Genomic DNA, 18897 nt, shown 5'->3' on the forward strand with positions numbered 1-18897 from the left:
TCAGTGAGGCTGCCGGCTACACTGAGACCCAGTCACTGTACACTTTATTAAATGGATCACTAGTCACTTTAAACAATGTCACTTTAAATAATGCGACTTTAATAATGTTACATATCTTACATTACTCATATCACATGGATATACTCTATGTCTCTCGGCCATCGCTCATCCATATACTTATATGTACATATTCTGATTCACCCCTTTAGATTTGTGTGTATTAGGTAGTTGGTGGGGAATTGTTAGAATACTTGTTAGATTTGTGTGTATTAGGTTATTGTTGGGGAATTATTAGATTACTTGTTAGATTTGGGTGTATTGGGTAGTTGTTGGGGAATTGTTAGATTACTTGTGTGTGACCAATACAATTTGATTTGATTTGAAAAGCAAAACAAAGGATTGATTACTGTACTTCTATATTTCCCTCAACCGTCTCTTGTGGATTTGGCCACAGGTTCTCATCCACATCACAATGGATGTTTTCGTTAGCCAAACATCTTGGGAAGAATCTTCGGGCATGGCGAATCCAGGCCTGACACTGGTCTGCCGTGATGTCATTGCATGCGTCATCCATGGCCTGGAGAAGGGTGGTTTGTTCGTGAGGGCGCCTATCATATACCTTCCACCTCCATGTGGAGAAAAATTCCTCAGTCGGGTTAAGGAAAGGAGAGTATGGGGGTAAGTACAGGGTGGTAAATTGTGGATGGGCCTGATACCATGCTTGCACCATTTGAGCATGGTGGAACCTGACATTATCCCACACAATGCCATGGTCACGTCATTAGACCTGATTTAGCTCATTAAGGAAGGTTACAAGGAGCGCTGCATTGTATGATCCAATACGAGGTCTGCGTCCCACCACACCACCTTCCAATATAGCCGCACACATGGTGATGTTGGCCCCACATTGTCCAGGTACTTGTATGGTTGCTCGCTGGCCAATGAAATTCCGACCTCTCCTCCTTGTCTTGGCCAGGTTGAAGCCTGCCGCGTTCAAAAAGAGGAATTTGTAATGGTTTTCATCAGCATCCAGCTCCATCACCCTCTAAAAATACATTTTGTAAAGAGAATTACTGATTACAATTATGTAGAATTTTACAGCAAAGGCATCTTGAAACTGAACATACTTGAACATACTCAGTCCTCAGTTGCTTCACTCTGTCTGCATTTCTTTCAAAAGGCACACGGTATAGCTGTTTTAGAGACACCTGGTGCCTTTTCAGCATGCGTGCAATAGTCTGCAAACTTATGGCTTCCACATTGTTGAACATTTCGTCATTGTCCAATACGTGTTGTAGAATTTCTGTAAGGCGAATATAATTTCTAGCCTGAACCAAATTGACCACAGCCCGCTCTTGTTGGTCAGGCAGAATGTTGCCTCTGCCTCTTCTATTTGGCCTAGTCTCAATTCTGAAGGGAAAATGACAGTAAGAACACATTTAGTCACATCACCTACTCTGTGGTACACATTGGCATGCAGTATACAATTTGACAATTGAGAGTAGCCTAATGTTTAGTGCATGCTGAATATTTACCGGTTCTCATTGCGGAAAGTTCTGATAATTGAGGCCACGGTTGATCTTCTGCGGTTTGTTAGAATCATTGTAGCTGCCTCAGTCATTGTCATGTCATGATTTATGACATGGTCTACGCTCGGATTTCATTGAACACTTTTTGCTGTTGCTGCCACTGTCTTGGTCCGTGGCCTTGTCCTCTACCACGTTCCCCCACAACTCTCAAACGAGGCCCAAGACCATCTCTCAGAAGGGGTGCTTGTCCTCTACCACGTTCCCCCACACCTCTCAGACGAGGCCCACAACCACCTCTCAGAAGGGGTGCTTGTCCTCTACCACGGTCCCCCACACCTCTCAGACGAGGCCCACGACCACCTCTCAGAAGGGGTGCTTGTCCTCTACCACAGTCCCCCACACCTCTCACACGAGGCCCACGACCACCTCTCAGAAGGGGTGCTTGTCCTCTACCACGTTCCCCCACACCTCTCAGACGAGGCCCAAGACCACCTCTCAGAAGGGGTGCTTGTCCTCTACCACGTTCCCCCACACCTCTCAGACGAGGCCCACGACCACCTCTCAGAAGGGGTGCTTGTCCTCTACCACGTTCCCCCACACCTCTCAGACGAGGCCCACGACCACCTCTCAGAAGGGGTGCTTGTCCTCTACCACGTTCCCCCACACCTCTCAGACGAGGCCCACGACCACCTCTCAGAAGGGGTGCTTGTCCTCTACCACGTTCCCCCACACCTCTCAGACGAGGCCCACGACCACCTCTCAGAAGGGGTGCTTGTCCTCTACCACGTTCCCCCACACCTCTCAGACGAGGCCCACGACCACCTCTCAGAAGGGGTGCTTGTCCTCTACCACGTTCCCCCACACCTCTCAGACGAGGCCCACGACCACCTCTCAGAAGGGGTGCTTGTCCTCTACCACGTTCCCCCACACCTCTCAGACGAGGCCCACGACCACCTCTCAGAAGGGGTGCTTGTCCCCTGCCATTCCTTTGACCACCACGTCTTCCTAGTCTTCCTCCTCCCACTGCTTGACCTCTATTGTGACCTGGATCACCTGCTGACTCCATGTTATTATTATATTGTTGTAGGTGGATACCACTCATTTCACTATATACTCGTACCACAACTCAATCATCAGTAACGAGTTGGCAGTATTGGAAAAGCAATTACAAGGGCCTGCATACATACACTCCCCAGCCACATTATTAGGTACACCTGCATGTTAACGCAAATAGCCTGCTCTTTCGAACAGCTGATCATGTGGCTGCCTGCAACTCAATATATAGAGTATATACTGTAGAGTAGAGAGCTTTATTTGTTGTTCGACCAAACATTAGAACGGGCAAGATGCGTAATCTAAGCAACTTTGACCGTGGTATGATTGTTGGTGCCACACATGGTGATTCCAGCATCTCAGAAACAGCTGCCCTCCTGGGATTTTTACACACTACAGTCTCTAGAGTTTACAGACAATGGTGTGATAAACAAAACACATTCAGTGAGCGGCAGTTCTGTGGGCAAAAACACCTTGATAATGAGAGAGGTCAGGGGAGAATGTCCAGACTCATTCAAGCTAACAGAAAGGCCACACATGGTGTGCAGAAGGGCATCTCTTTATGTACAACACCGTGAATAATTCAGGTTGTTGTGGAGGCAAAAGGGGGTCTTACCCAGTACTAAATAGGTGTACCTAATAAAGTGGCCGGTGAGTGTACAGTATTGTCAAATCTGAAAACATGGTCTGGAAAAGTGGTACATGGAACCATAGAAACAGTGTCTGATAAAGAATGATGATGAAATATTACATCCATAGATGATGTAGTCCAATTGATTCAAGTTCCACAGTAATTGGGTCAATGGATCTCATTATCCTGAAACTTTCATGATATTTGTGGCGGCAGGTAGCCTAGTGGTTAGAGCATAGGACTAGGTAAAAAGTCGTTCTTCCCCTGAACAAGGCAGTTTAACCCACTGTTCCTAGGCCGTCATTGTAAATAAGAATTTGTTCTTAACTGATTTGCCTAGTTAAATAAAATTAACATGGAATGTTGTTTGTCAGTTTCCATAAAAGTATGCCTTAAGAGTATTGCAACAGTTACTATCATTTTGAGCAGTTGTATCAATTGATAGAGAGATCATTGTAATGAAATGAGTAGACAATCATCTCAGATGTAATGTGTGAGTAGCATTTTGAAATGGTAATACTTTGATGTTAAGTTGTGTCATTTTGAACAGGTGATTTTAGTTAAATGAACAAATGACCAGAGCTTTATGTGTACTGTATCCAAGCAATTGGAAAAAGTATTAGTTTTGAAGAATTTGCATTTTAATCATCGGTTGTGAGTTTTGTGTCTAGAGTTTTGAAAAATGACATCAAGGTTCTGAAATTTGTGCCAAAGTCATTGTAAAAAACTATAATTGAATTCAGATCTAAATTGTGATATTGACATGCAATATCCATATGGCAGGAGGCTGTGATTTTTTCCTTTCTTTGACACTCAGTACCTACTCCATGAGATGCGCTAGACTCCTTCATTCACTCTCTACATGCACAGAGGATGCTGACCAATCACAAGCGGGCTCGCTAACTCTCTGCATGGCGTGAACATTCTGGCCAATCGCCAGCGTCCCTGCTTAGAGCGTGCAGTTAGATGCTGGTGAGGAGAGAAAGGGCTTTACCTAAGACAGTACAGTAGGAGGAACTCTGGGGCTTTACCTAAGTGTGTCGGAAACGTGAGGGCTGCTAGTGCCAATGAAAACATCCATTTGGTGTCAAGGAAGGATTTTCAGTGGTGTGGCAGTTGTTCGGCTACAACCGAACCGATGTCAACCAACTGCAAGTGTTGTGCAAAAAGTGCCTCAGAGTTGTGGCGACAACAAGGGGCAATGCGACAAATGTATTCAACCATTTGAAGAACAACCGACAGCAGAAAAGCCCCTCGGCCACAACCGGCCATCTACGTTAAACAGGCATTGATTGCCCATGCGTTTTCAAGTGTAACGCCCTACAAAAAAATATCCTGCAGACACAGAAATCACAGAGGCTATCACCTATCACAAAGCCAAAGACATGGTTCCTATTTACACTGTCAGCAAGGTCAGCTTCAACAAGATGATAAATAAGCTGGTTGGGAGATACAGATTCCATCTCGCACATGTCTCTCCCAAGTCGCCATCCCAAAACTGTAAAACACAATTATTTGAAACATGTCGTGTTGAGACAGCAAAGTTTGCAATGTGTTGCAACAGAGGACAGACTATTTTTACGCGCTTCAGCATTCTGCGGTCTCGTTCTGTGAGCTTGTGTGGCCTGAGCCGTTGTTGCTCCTAGATGTTAACACATCACAATAACAGCACTTAGAGTTAACCGGGGCAGCTCTAGCAGGGCAGACATTATACGAACTGTCTTGTTGGAAAGGTGGCATCCTATGACGGTGCCACGTTTAAAGTCACTGAGCTCTTCAGTAAGGCCGTTCTACTGCCAATGTTTGTATATGAAGATTGCATGTGTGCTCGATTTTGTGGCTGAAATTGCCGAATCCACTAATTTGAAGGGGTGTCCACATACTTTTGTATATATAGTGTATGTTTGTTCATATGTAGGTGTAATAATCCTATTTTATCATATGTACTGTATAACAATGTTGTAAAATATTAGTTTAATTTGGTTTTGTATTCAGTTAGCACAGTATGTATTAATTCATATGACCTCATGTTAGAAGTGATGTTCTGTACCCTGACAGCTGTTGTAACCAAGTCTGACGGAATTACAAAGTTTTCACCCAAGTGTTTGAAATTCGTAATTCATAATTGCAGTTGCAGTATCTGTCCCAGCCCTAGTGTGATGTGTGTGTCCGGTGTGTGCATGTGTGTGTTCGGTGTGTGCATGTGTGTGTCCGGTGTCCCCAGTGTGTGTATGTGTGTTGGATGTGACAGAGCCACTCCCCCCTCATGTTGATGGCCATGACCTTCTCTGTCACTAGTCCCCCCCCCCCCTCTCTCTCTCTTTCACTCTCTCTCTCTCTCTCTCTTTCACTCTCTCTCTCTTTCACTCTCTCTCTCTCTCTTTCACTCTCTCTCTCTCTCTCTTTCACTCTCTCTCTCTCTCTCTTTCACTCTCTCTCTCTCTTTCACTCTCTTTCACTCTCTCTCTCTCTTTCACTCTCTCTCTCTCTTTCACTCTCTTTCACTCTCTCTCTCTCTTTCACTCTCTTTCACTCTTTCACTCTCTTTCACTCTCTCTCTCTCTTTCACTCTCTCTCTCTCTTTCACTCTCTCTCTCTCTTTCACTCTCTCTCTCTCTTTCACTCTCTCTTTCACTCTCTCTTTCACTGTCTCTGTCTCTGTCTCTGTCTCTGTCTCTGTCTCTGTCTCTGTCTCTGTCTCTGTCTTAGTCTGTATCTGTCACTTTCCAAGAACACATGAATACTTTGTAGTTGTACACACACACGTACACAGGGCCGGATTACCAAACGGGCACGCAAGGCACGTGTACCGAGGTCCTCTACCTCCAGGGGTCCCCCAACCCAGGAAATTGTTTAGAATTTAAGGAAATTAGCTATAAAACGGCAAAATTTTCTCTCACCCTCATGGACCAAAATGTGTAGAATAGCAGGACATTTGCTTTAAAAATGATACATTTCCACTCAGTCTCATGGAGAATTGTGAACAAAATCATGAGGTGAGCAATGAAACAGAAGAAAAAAATCTCTGCTCCATTCCAAAAAGTGTAGAATTGCAGGATTAGTAACATTATTCTCTTAGCTTCATGACAAAAATGTGTAGAAAAGCATTATAAAACAGATTTTTTTTCTCTCTGTACCATGGCAAAATGTGTTGAAGTGGAGTAAGTTAGCTGATTTCACCCCCCCCAAAAGTCAGTATGTCTGGCCCTGCATAAACACACACTTAAACACAGGCATGTTTACTGTGTCTATCTACTCTATTTATTTTGGTGAGAGCATGTTATCTTGCTAGGAGAAAGGTTCTCTGAAGTCCTGCAGCAGCAGCAGACCCATCGCTGGAAGAATCAGTCCACATCTATTATTTAACTCAGTTCAATTTGAAATATTAAGGTCCCAAAAGGCTGTAGATCAGCTTCACAACAACTGGGTTTGCAGTAGGCTGCTCACAGTTAAACACACAGCTAATACATGAAGCCCATGATGCAGACAACAAACAACTTGTTGTCTGCATCATGGGTACAGGGTTTACTGTAAATTCGTTTAATTCACATATCTGTTTTTGCATGTGATTTTCCTTTGTTATAGTTAGTGTCACAGTATTGCTTCCATCCCTGCTAGCCATTTCACACCTGTTACGTTAGCAACAGCTACTCTTTTGGGGAGTTTACTTTACACACAGAAGACGATACAAAGTGTGTGTGAGTTTGTGTGATGTTCATGTGTGTGTGCATGTGTGTGTCATAGTTTGAGGCTAGTTGGTATCTAAGGGCTGTGCTGTCTGTAGGTCTACAGTGTAATGTGTGTATGTCATGTGTGTGTGTGTAATGTGTTTGTGTAATGTGTGTGTGTGTGTGTGTGTAATGTGTGTGTGTATGCTTCCACACTACTGTCTCCATTTGCTTTGGCTCAGAGCTGTCTCTCCATATCACAGCTGGGCATGTTCTTATGGCAGAGATGCCTGACTGGAGAATCTCTTTTGACAGCCGTGTCATTCTCATGCCAACATACACACACACCTACCAAGCAAGAGTTTTCTCATGCACACAAACAAGCTCTCGCCCACACAGAGACACATTCACACATTCACACAAACACTCTCTCTCAGTAAACAGACAGGCCTCTCTCCTCACCCCCACAGCTCTCTCCTCATCCTCGCAGCTCTTTCCTCACCCTCGCAGCTCTCTCCTCACTCTCATAGCTCTCTCCTCGCCCTCGCAGCTCTCTCCTCACCCCCGCAGCTCTCTCCTCACCCCCGCAGCTCTCTCCTCACAGTTCTCTCCTCACCCTCACAGCTCTCACCTCACCCTCACAGCACCCTCCTCACCCTCACAGCTCTCTCCTCACCCCCACATCTCTTTCCTCACCCTCACAGCTCTCTCCTCACCCTCACAGCTCTCTCTTCACCCTGACAGCTCTCTCCTCACCCTCACAGCTCTCTGCTCACCCTCACACCTCTCTCCTCCCTCTCACAGCTCTCACATAACTTTCACTTTGCCCTCAAAGCCCCCTACCTCACCCTCACTGATCTCTCCTCACCCTGACAGTGTTCTCTATGAATATAAACAACATAGCTAACCCTACTTCACTTCCTGTGACTATAACTAGGAAGAGGAACATGGTTGTGTGTGATTTAACAGTGTGAAAGAACAAACAGAACACACTCAACAGGGAAACCTCCATCGCCTGGGGTCCTCCTCCATTTTGCTACATCAACATATTCTCCATACTCAGTTCCATATGTATGAATCTGAGATACGTTAGGGGGAGTTGCTTCATATTGGGGTAATGATTGGTCCCTACCAATCTAGTGGAATATTAGAGGTTTGAAGGAAAGAGAGAAGTAAACAGAAAGGATGATAGAGAGAAGCAGGTAGATAGGAGATGGGGAAGAAGCAGAGTGATGGTTAATAGAGATACGTAGAGGAATGGAGGTATAGCAATGGAACGATCCACTAAAAAGATAGAGGGAGGAATGAAAGAATTGGAAGAGGTAAGGATAGAGAAAAAATCAAATAGTACAAAAAGAGAAGAAGAGGGTGGGTGGGGGTAGATAGCTACTCCCCACACCTCCAAGCTACTCCCTTCTTTCCTCTCTCCCTTCCTCCGTGCCTCCCTACCACTCATAACCGTAGCGTGAAATGACCCCCTGCCTCCTAATAATGCTGTACAGAGCAATCAATAGCACCTTCGCAGTGGAACAAGTTAAAGTCTCAGTACACATGAACGAAGGAAGCTGGTATTGTCATGGCTGACCTTCTCAGGCGTGGGTCACCTATTGATTATACCAGCAGGGAGGATCCACACCCACACACTGATTTATACTGCTACATACAGGGTGAAGGGCTGTGTCTAAACGGTACCCTATTGCCCATGTAGTAGTGAACTACGCAGAGCCTTATGTGGGATGTTGCTGCTCAGAGACTGGTGTTGTGCTCATTGTGCTGTATTTTACTCAGTGAGTTTAAAGATTCAATTTGTAACATTACAATTGTGAAGAGTGTCTGTGTTATCTCCACACTACGAGATTACCCACCTCTCTCCTTCTCTTTCTGTCTCATTCCTCGTACTCTGCTCTCTCTCTCTCTCTCTCTCGCTCTCTCTCTATCCCTCTCTCTCTCTCTCTCTCACTCTCATTCCCTCTCACTCTGCTCTCTCTCCCTCTCTCTCTCTCTCCCTCCCCCCTCTCTCTCTCTCTCTCTCCTGCTCTCTCACTCGCTCACTCTCTCTCTCTCTCCCTCTCCCGCTCTCTCTCTCTCTGCAGATGACTCGTCCCATCCAAGTGAAACCAGCTGACAGTGAGTGTCGTGGAGGTACTTATCTTTTATTTTCACTATGTCTCTTATTCTCTGTTATAAGATGAGCTTCCATTTCTGTCTCTGTCCCTTTCATGTTCCATCTTTGTGGCTTATTCTTATTCTTACTCCTTCTCTTTCTCATTCTAGCCTGGCATTGGTATTCCTATGAATGTGTGTGTGTGTGTGTGTGTGTGTGTGTGTGTGTGTGTGTGTGTGCGTGCGTGCGTGCGTGCGTGCGTGCGTGCGTGCGTGCGCGTGCGTGTATTGTCAGGAGGCAGGGTGTAAATGTTTTCTAACCCAGTCCACCACATCAGCTGATAATAGTGTCTCTGTCTCTGCTGTTCTTGGCCCCTGCCCAACAGTCGATTTTCTGCCCCAGTTTCCTTTACAGCAGGCCTCTCTTCTGTTCAGTGTGTGCATGTGTGTATATAGAAAAAAAAAGAAATATAGCCAAACATACAGTACACTTTGTCCTATACCTCTCTCTGTAATCTCGCCGTGAATTGTACATATTCGTTATAAAGAAACCACCACAGGGATGTTGTTGACATATAGAATGGTCCTGCTGCAGTCATTAGTGGTCTCTGTGGATGGCCTGGCACTTTATTACAGCCATAAAACAAACCCTCATTTTCTACTCCTATTGATTCCTGTCTCTGTTCTGTGTTCACCCCCACCACACAATGATATGTAGTCCAGGCCCTGTATCTATTCACAAAGTGTCTCAGCATGGGAGTGCTGATCGAGACACTCTGTGAATATGGGCCCTGGAGTGAATGGAACACATTTTCTATGCTAACCTGATTCAGATCTGCATCTGTATATTCATACGTATGGCATAACAAAGACAGTTAGAGCAGTAGATTGTTAGAAGATGATAGAAACACCAGCCGAACACAGAACTCAGCTCCACAGCCTATCAGAGCCCAGATACAGGTTGTCAGGGGCAACAGTTGCTTCCCCCATGATTTTGTATTATACTTACTTAACCCCTATTTTACCAGTTAAGTTGACTGAGAAAACATTCCCATTTACAGCAACAACCTGGGGAATAGTTACTTGGACGCTGGGGATGATTAGCTGGCCATAGTTTATTTTTTATTTTTTTTATTTCACCTTTATTTAACCAGGTAGGCTAGTTGAGAACAAGTTCTCATTTGCAACTGCGACCTGGCCAAGATAAAGCATAGCAGTGTGAACAGACAACAACACAGAGTTACACATGGAGTAAACAATAAACAATAATAATGGTATGGGGGCCAGATTTTCACAATTCCATAGCATATAAATCCTATCTAGAAATAAACACACACACACACATGCACGCATGCATGCATGCACGCAACACCCACACACAAATATATATACTTATTGTCACGTTCGTCGTAGTGAGGAGACCAAGGCGCAGCGTGATGTGAATACATTCTTCCTTAATAAAACGAAGAACACCTAAACAAACTAACAAAAACAACAAAACGAACGTGAAGCTATAATAACAGAGTGCTGACATGCAACTACACATAGACAACTACCCACATAGACAGGTGGGAAAAGGCAACCTAAGTATGGTTCTCAATCAGAGACAATGATAGACAGCTGCCTCTGATTGAGAACCACACCCGGCTAAACACACAGAAATACAAATCATAGAAAAAAGAACATAGAATGCCCACCCAAATCAAGCATAAAAAGCTCTCTACGGTCAGGGCGTGACACTTATAAACAATGTGGCTTAGGATCGAGAAGCTTCAGGAAAGGGTTTATGCAGAGAGCAGTCAATCAATCAGCTAGCTAATAAACTCTCCCTCCAACAATCCCTTTAAACTGTCATTTCAGACCTGGGTTCTCCAACCCTGTTCCTGGAGAGCTACCCTCCTGTAGGTTCTCTCTCCAACCCTGTTCCTGGAGAGCTACCCTCCTGTAGGTTCTCTCTCCAACCCTGTTCCTGGAGAGCTACCCTCCTGTAGGTTCTCTCTCCAACCCTGTTCCTGGAGAGCTACCCTCCTGTAGGTTCTCTCTCCAACCCTGTTCCTAGAGAGCTACCCTCCTGTAGGTTCTCTCTCCAACCCTGTTCCTGGAGAGCTACCCTCCTGTAGGTTCTCTCTCCAACCCTGTTCCTAGAGAGCTACCCTCCTGTAGGTTCTCTCTCCAACCCTGTTCCTGGAGAACTACCCTCCTGTAAGTTCTCTCCAACCCTGTTCCTGGAAAGCTACCCTCCTGTAGGTTCTCTCTCCAACCCTGTTCCTGGAGAGCTACCCTCCTGTAGGTTCTCTCTCCAACCCTGTTCCCGGAGAGCTACACTCCTGTAGGTTCTCTCTCCAACCCTGTTCCTGGAGAGCTACCCTCCTGTAGGCTCTCTTTCCAACCCTGTTCCTGGAGTGCGACCCTCCTGTAGGTTCTCTCTCCAACTAAATAAACGTAAATATGGGTTGTATTTACAATGGTGTTTGTTCTTCACTGGGTGCCCTTTTCTTGTGGCAACAGGTCACACATCTTGCTGCTGTGATGGCACACTGTGGTATTTCACCCAATAGATATGAGATTTTATCAAAATGGGGTTTGTTTTTGAATTCTTTGTGGATCTGTGTAATCTAAAGGAAATATGTGTCTCTAATATGGTCATACATTGGGCAGGAGGTTAGGAAGTGCAGCTCAGTTTCCACCTCATTTTGTGGGCAGTGTGCCTGTCTTCTTTTGAGAGCCAGGTCTATCTATGGTGGTCTTTCTCAATAGCAAGGCTATGCTCCCTGAGTCTGTACATAGTCAAAGCTTTCCTTAAGTTTGGGTCAGTCTCAGTGGTCAAGTATTCTGCCACAGTGTACTCTCTGTTTAGGGCCAAATAGCATTCTAGTTTGCCCAGTTATTTTGTAAATTATCTTTTTGTTTTCTCGTGATTTGGTTGGGTCTAATTGTGTTGCTGTCCTGGGGCTCTGTGAAGTCTGTTTGTGTTTGTGAACAGAGACCCAGGGCCAGCTTGCTTACGGGACTCTTCTCCAGGTTCATTTCCATGTAGGTGATGGCTTCGTTATGGTAGGTTTGGGAATTGCTTCCTTTTAGGTGGTTGTAGAATTTAACGTCTCTTTTCTGGATTTTTATAATTAGTGGGTATCCGCCTAATTCTGCTCTGAATGCATTATTTGGGGTGTTACGTTGTACACAGAGGATGTTTTTGCAGAATTCTCTCACTCCATCCAACAGTTATCCAGTATGACAACATCACATCTCTCCCAAACAGGAGAGGCTATTCTGGCTCAGAGGGTCCTTGTGAATCCCACCATACATGAGTACACACAAAAGGACATTCGCAAGCTCACACACAAACACACATACACACACTCTGTACTGGGCCAAATCGAGTAGATGACATAATTATAGCCTGAACATCAGAATGCATGTGCACACATGGACACACACACACACACATGGACACACACACACATGGACACATACACACATGGACACACACACACACATGGCTATGGGAATATATGTGTGTGTATTCATGCATGTGTTTGTGTGTGTGCAGTTGAAGTCTGAAGTTTACATACACCTTAGCCGATTACATTTTAACTCAGTTTTTCACAATTCCTGCCATTTAATCCAAGTAAAAATTCCCTGTTTTAGGTTAGTTAGGATCACCACTTTATTTTAAGAATGTGAAATGGCAGAATAATAGTAGAGAGAATGATTTATTTCAGCTTTTATTTCTTTCACCACATTCCCAGTGGGTCAGAAGTTAAGATACGCTCAATTAGTATTTGGCAGCATTGCCTTTACATTGTTTAACTTGGGTCAAACGTTTCGGGTAGCCTTCCACAAGCTTCCCACAATAAGTTGGGTGAATTCTGGCCCATTCCTCCTGACAGAGCTGGTGTAAACGAGTCAGGTTTGTAGGCCTCCTTGCTCGCAAATTCTTTTTCAGTTCTGCCCACAAATTTTCCATAGGATTGAGGTCAGGGTTTTAAAAATGAATCTCTCCAGAAATAAGTATCTCACTGTTGCCGCCTGTTATAGACCTCCTCAGCTCCCAGCTGTGCCCCGGACACCATCTGTGAATTGATTTCCCCCCATCTATCTTCAGAGTTCGTTCTGTTAGGTGACCTAAACTGGGATATGGTTAATACCCCGGCAGTCCTACCATCTTAGCTAGATGCCCTCAATCTCACGCAAATTATCAGGGAACCCACCAGGTAAAACCCTAAATTCGTAAACATGGGCACCCTCATAGATATTATCCTGACCAACTTGCCCTCCAAATATACCTCTGCTGTTTTCAATCAGTATCTCAGCGATCACTGCCTCATTGCCTGCATCTACTATGGATCCGCAGTCAAACAAACACCCCTCATCACTGTCAAATGCTCCCCTAAAACACTTATGCCAGCAGGCCTATCTAATTGACCTGGCCTTGGTATCCTGGAAGGATATTGACCTCATCCCGTCAGTAGAGGATGCCTGGTCGTTCTTTAAAAGTAATTTCCTCACCTTCTTAAATATGCATGCCCCTTTCAAAAAATGTAGAACTAAGAACAGATATAGCCCTTGGTTCATTCCAGACCTGACTGCCCTCGACCAGCACAAAAACTTCCTGTGGAGGACTGCACTAGCATCGAATAGTTCCCACGATATGCAACTTTTCAGGGAAGTCAGGAACCAATACACACAGTCAGTTAGGAAAGCAAAGACTAGCTTTTTCAAATGAATTTTGCATCCTGTAGCTCCATCTCCAAAAAGTTTTGGGACACTGTAAAGTCAATGAAGAATAAGAGCACCTCCTCCCAGCTGCCCACTGCACTAAGGCTAGGAAAGTCACCACCGATAAATCCATGATAACCGAGAATTTCAATAAGCATTTTTCTACGGCAGGCCATGCTTTCCTCCTGGCTACCCCAACCCCGGCCAACAGCTCCGCACCCCCCACAGCTACTTGCCCAAGCCGCCCCAGCTTCTCCTTCACCCAAATCCAGATAGCAGATGTTCTGAAAGAGCTGCAAAACATGGACCCGTACAAATCAGCTAGGCAATCTGGACCCTCTCTTTCTAAAATTATCCGCCGCCATTGTTGCAACCCCTATTACCAGTCTCTTCAACATCTCCTTCTTATTGTCCGAGATGCCTAAAGATTGGAAAGCTGCCGCGGTCATCCCCCTCTTCAAAGGGGGTGACACTCTAGACCCAAACTGTTACAGACCTATATCCATCGTGCCCTGCCATTCTAAAGTCTTCGAAAGCCAAGTTAATAAACAGATCACTGACCAAACGATATCATAACCACCATCGTTAAAAGACAGTACTGTGCAGCTGTCTTCATCGACCTGGCCAAGGCTTTCGACTCTGTCAATCGCCGTATTCTTATCAGCAGACTCAACAGCCTTGGTTTCTCAAATGACTGCCTCACCTGGTTCACCAACTATTTCTCAGATAGAGTTCAGTGTGTCAAATCAGAAGGCCTGTTGTCCGAACCTCTGGCAGTATCTATGTAGATACAATAGGGTTCAATTCTCGGGCCGACTCTTTTCTCTGTATATATCAATGATGTCGCTCTTGCTGCAGGTGATTCCCTGATCCACCTCTACGGAGACGACACCATTCTGTATACATCTGGCCCTTCTTTGGACACTGTGTTAACTAACCTCCAAACAGGCTTCAATGCTATACAACACTCCTTCCTTGGCCTCAAACTGCTCTTAAACGCTAGTACAACTAAATGCAGGCTTTTCAACCGATTGCAGCCCGCACCCGCCCGCCCGACTAGCATCACTACTCTGGACGGTTCCGACTTAGAATATGTGGACAACTACAAATACCTAGGTGTCTGGCTAGACTTTAAACTCTCCTTCCAGACTCATATTAAACATCTCCAATCCAAAATTAAATCTAGAATCGGCTTCCTATTTCGCAACAAAGCCTCCTTCACTCACGCCGCCAAACATACCCTTGTAAAACTGACTATCCTACCGATCCTCGACTTTGGCGATGTCATTTACAAAATAGCCTCCAACACTCTACTCAGCAAACTAAATGCAGTCTATCACAGTGCCATCTGTTTTGTCACTAAAGCCCCATATACCACCCACCACTGCGACCTGTATGCTCTAGTCTGCTGGCCCAATGGGTCTGCATATTCGTTGCCAGACCCATTGGCTCCAGGTCATCTATTAGACTTTGCTAGGTAAAGCTCCGCCTTATCTCAGCTCACTGGTCACGATAACAACACCTACCCGTAGCACGCACTCCAGCAGGTATATCTCAGTGGTCATCCCCAAAGCCAACACCTCCTTTGGCCGCCTTTCCTTCCAGTTCTCTGCTGCCAATGACTAGAATGAATTGCAAAAATTGCTGAAGTTGGAGACTTATATCTCCCTCACTAACTTTAAACATCAGCTATCTGAGCAGCTAACCGATTTGCGACCAAGCTTTAACTTCCTGACTGATGTCTTGAGATGTTGCTTCAATATTGCCACATAATTTTCCTCCCTCATGATGCCATCTACATTGTGAAGTCCACCAGTCCCTCCTGCAGCAAAGCACCCCCACAACATGATGCTGCCACCCCGTGCTTCATGGTTGGGATGAGGTTCTTCGTCTTGCAAGCATCCCCCTTTTTCCTCCAAACATAACAATGGTCATTATGGCCAAACAGTTGTATTTTTGTTTCATCAGACCAGAGGACATTTATCCAAAAAGTGCGATCTTTGTCCTCATGTGCAGTTGCAAACCATAGTCTGGCTTTTTTATGGTGGTTTTCGAGCAGTGGGTTCTTCCTTGCTGAGCGGCCTTCAGGTTATGTTGATATAGCACTCGTTTGACTGTGGATATAGATACTTTTGTACCAGTTTCCTCCAGCATCTTCACAAGGTCTTTTGCTGTTTTTCTTTGATGAATTTGCACTTTTCGCACCACAGTACGTTCATCTCTAAGAGACAGAACGCGTCTCCTTCTTGAGCAGTATGACGGCTGCATAGTCCCATGGTGTTTATACTTGCGTTCTATTGTTTGTACAGATGAATGTGGTACCTTCAGGCGTTTGGAAATTTCTCCCAGGATGAACCAGACTTGTGGAGGTCTACCATTTTTATTTTTACTTAGCTGATTTCTTTTGTTTTTCCCATGATGTCAAACAAAGAGGCGCTGAGTTTGAAGGTAGGCCTTGAAATACATCCACAGGTAAACCTCCAATTTACTCAAATTATGTCAATTCGCCTATCAGAACTTCTAAAGCCATGACATCATTTTCTGGAATTTTCCGAGCTGTTTAAAGGCACAGTCAACTTAGTGTTTGTAAACTTCTGACGCACTGGAATTGTGATACAGTGAATTATAAGTGAAATAATCTGTCTGTAAACAATTGTTGGAAAAATGACTTGTGTCATGCACAAATTAGATGTCCTAACCGACTTGCCAAAACTATAGTTTTTTAACAATAAATTTGTGGAGTGGTTGAAAAACAAGTTTTAATGACTCCAACCTACGTGTGTGTAAACTTCCGACTTCAACTGTGTGTGGCTGCGTGTGTGTGTATTCATGCATGTTCGTGTATTCATGCGTGTATGGATGTGCCCGTGTGTGTGTGTGTGTGTGTGTGTCCCTGTGTGACCCTGTTTGTCCCTGTGTGTGTATATCTGGTCTGTGTTCTCTCTCTTTACATTGAGTCCACAGTAGCAGGGCTTAGGGGGAGAGAGGAGCAGAGCAGATGGATATAGGTCAGTCCACTGAGTTGCTCTCCTCTGAGCTCTGAGACTGTGATTATCTATACCTGAACACTGGAGAGACCTTGGGGAGGCAGCAGGATACATTCACTCTCTAGATCAGGGGTCTCCAACAGGTTGGTCCCGAGCTACCAGTAGCTCGCAGACCACATATGCCGTAACTCTCCAAACAGTTCCGAAGTAGGCCTACATGCCATTTTTCAAGTGTTCCATCTAAAACTGTCATAAACAAATCTCGCAAGTAACTGACATCACAAGCTCCCACCTACTATCTAATCAGTACAACATTGACCTAATCCCACAGTTGGTTAGCCACTATTGGCTTAAAAAGCTAAACCTAAACACAATATCTGCCAATTAATTTCCAGCAATATTGCTCCTGTCTGTCTGGGTGGTGCGCTCATTCCGTGTGAAGTCAGTTCTGTGAAGAACATGTAAAATATCTAATTTTCATTGAGTGCACACTGTGCACCCCCCTACACGTTTATATTACATATGTGGTGTTCGGGTCCACTGGACCCAAGGGTAATAAAAGTGTAGAAAAGTGTGTGTGTAGGTGAAAACAAGTAAAAATGAAACAAAAAGGTTTGCTATGTGCCTTCATTCTGTCTTCTTCCTCCCTGGGACTGCTGTTTCAACATAGCACCAAGAAAATTGTCTGTCTTAATTTTAACTTAACTTGCCTGTTTTAATATTTTTGGGATTTAACCTTTATTTAACTGTCTGTCTGCCTGTCCCCCGCTTTTCTCACACTCTTTACCTTATGTAGTGTGTGAAACTACACAATGTCCTGCAGAAACCTGCACAAAGTTATTACAATACATTATCTTGATACATTGTACAAATTCTGTATTTTCCCACACCCCAGCCAGGTGCAAATTGAGGGTGGGACACAACAAAAAATTAGCTTTGCATGTGTGGCTCCTTACCACAATCAATCAGTATGGCAAAAATGATCTCTCCTCAGAAAGCTAGTGTGGAAGAGGCGTCTTCCACTTTGATGAAGAATTCTCAGAATATGAGGATCATGTCTCTGTCAATTTGGAGTCTGACAGTGAGTTGGAAAAAGAGGATGAGATTGACCCTCAGACAGCCCCCGGACCAGCACATCAGCAGCCAGCCACAAGACCAGCCAGTCAGCAACCAGCTCATCAGCAGCCTGAAGGAGAAGAAATATGGATGTCAAATAATTGTGAAATTAAATGGTCTTCTTCCCCAAGGAATGAGTCACCCCGCATGGCTGCCAATTTGATAAGGATGCAACCAGGACCGACGCAGATGGTGGTTACTCATGTGCAGGACATAAAGTCTTCTTTTGAACTGTTCATCCCAGACACTGTCCAGAAAATCATTTTGGACTGCACTAATTTAGAGGGAAGGTGTGTTTTTGGAGAGAGATAGAAGTAGATGGACCACACTAATTTACTTGCATACGTTGGGGTTCTTATCCTTGCTGGTGTTTTCAGATCCAATGGGTAATCCACAGAATCCCTGCGGGATGCAGAAACTGGCAGAGAACTTTTCCGTGCAACAATATCTCTGGAAAAATTCCATATTATTTCCAGGATTATCCTCTTTGATAACCGAGACACCAGACCAGATCGGCGGCAGAGAGACAAGCTAGCTGCAATCATGTCAGTGTGGGACAAGTGGGTGGATCGCCTTCCACTGTTTTACAACCCTGGGCCCAACGTTACAGTTGATGAGCAGCTTATGCCATTAAGAGGCCGCTTCCCCTTCAGGCAGTACATACCATCTAAACCCGCAAAATATGGAATCAATATCTAGGCTGCCTGTGATGTTGCTTCATCATATGCGTGGAACTTGGAAGTGTATACGGGGAAGCCTGATGGAGGAGCCCCTGAGAAGAACCAAGGGATGCGGGTTGTCCTGGATGTGACACAGGGACTCCGTGGCCTCAACATCAACAGCGATAACTATTTTACTTTGCACAAGCTGAGTCAGGAGCTCCACAAGAGGAAGCTGACGATGATAGTATCACATTTCAGGTAAGACCCAGATGCAGACAACGTTGAAGTAACAACAGTTTATTAATCCAACAGGGGCAGGCAAAAGACAGGTCAAGGGCAGACAGGGGTCAGTAATCCAGATAGGTGGGGCAAAGGTACAGGACGGCAGGCAGGCTCAGGGTCAGGGTCAGGGCAGACAGGGATCAGTAA

The 18897-nt window shown here is 44.9% G+C and overlaps 1 protein-coding gene across 3 annotated transcripts in view; it reads left to right on the top strand.

The window, feature by feature from the left end:
- Positions 1 to 18897, top strand: part of LOC129813931 (CUGBP Elav-like family member 5) — a 153315-nt gene that overhangs the window by 23262 nt on the left and 111156 nt on the right. For all 3 annotated transcript variants that reach the window (XM_055866573.1, XM_055866574.1, XM_055866575.1), the window contains exon 3: positions 8975 to 9023. In XM_055866573.1, the coding sequence (XP_055722548.1) occupies positions 8975 to 9023 (49 nt within the window). The remainder of the gene's footprint in view (positions 1 to 8974; positions 9024 to 18897) is intronic.

The sequence above is a fragment of the Salvelinus fontinalis genome, chromosome 17, assembly GCF_029448725.1.
Source record: "Salvelinus fontinalis isolate EN_2023a chromosome 17, ASM2944872v1, whole genome shotgun sequence".
Classification (NCBI taxonomy): domain Eukaryota; kingdom Metazoa; phylum Chordata; class Actinopteri; order Salmoniformes; family Salmonidae; genus Salvelinus; species Salvelinus fontinalis.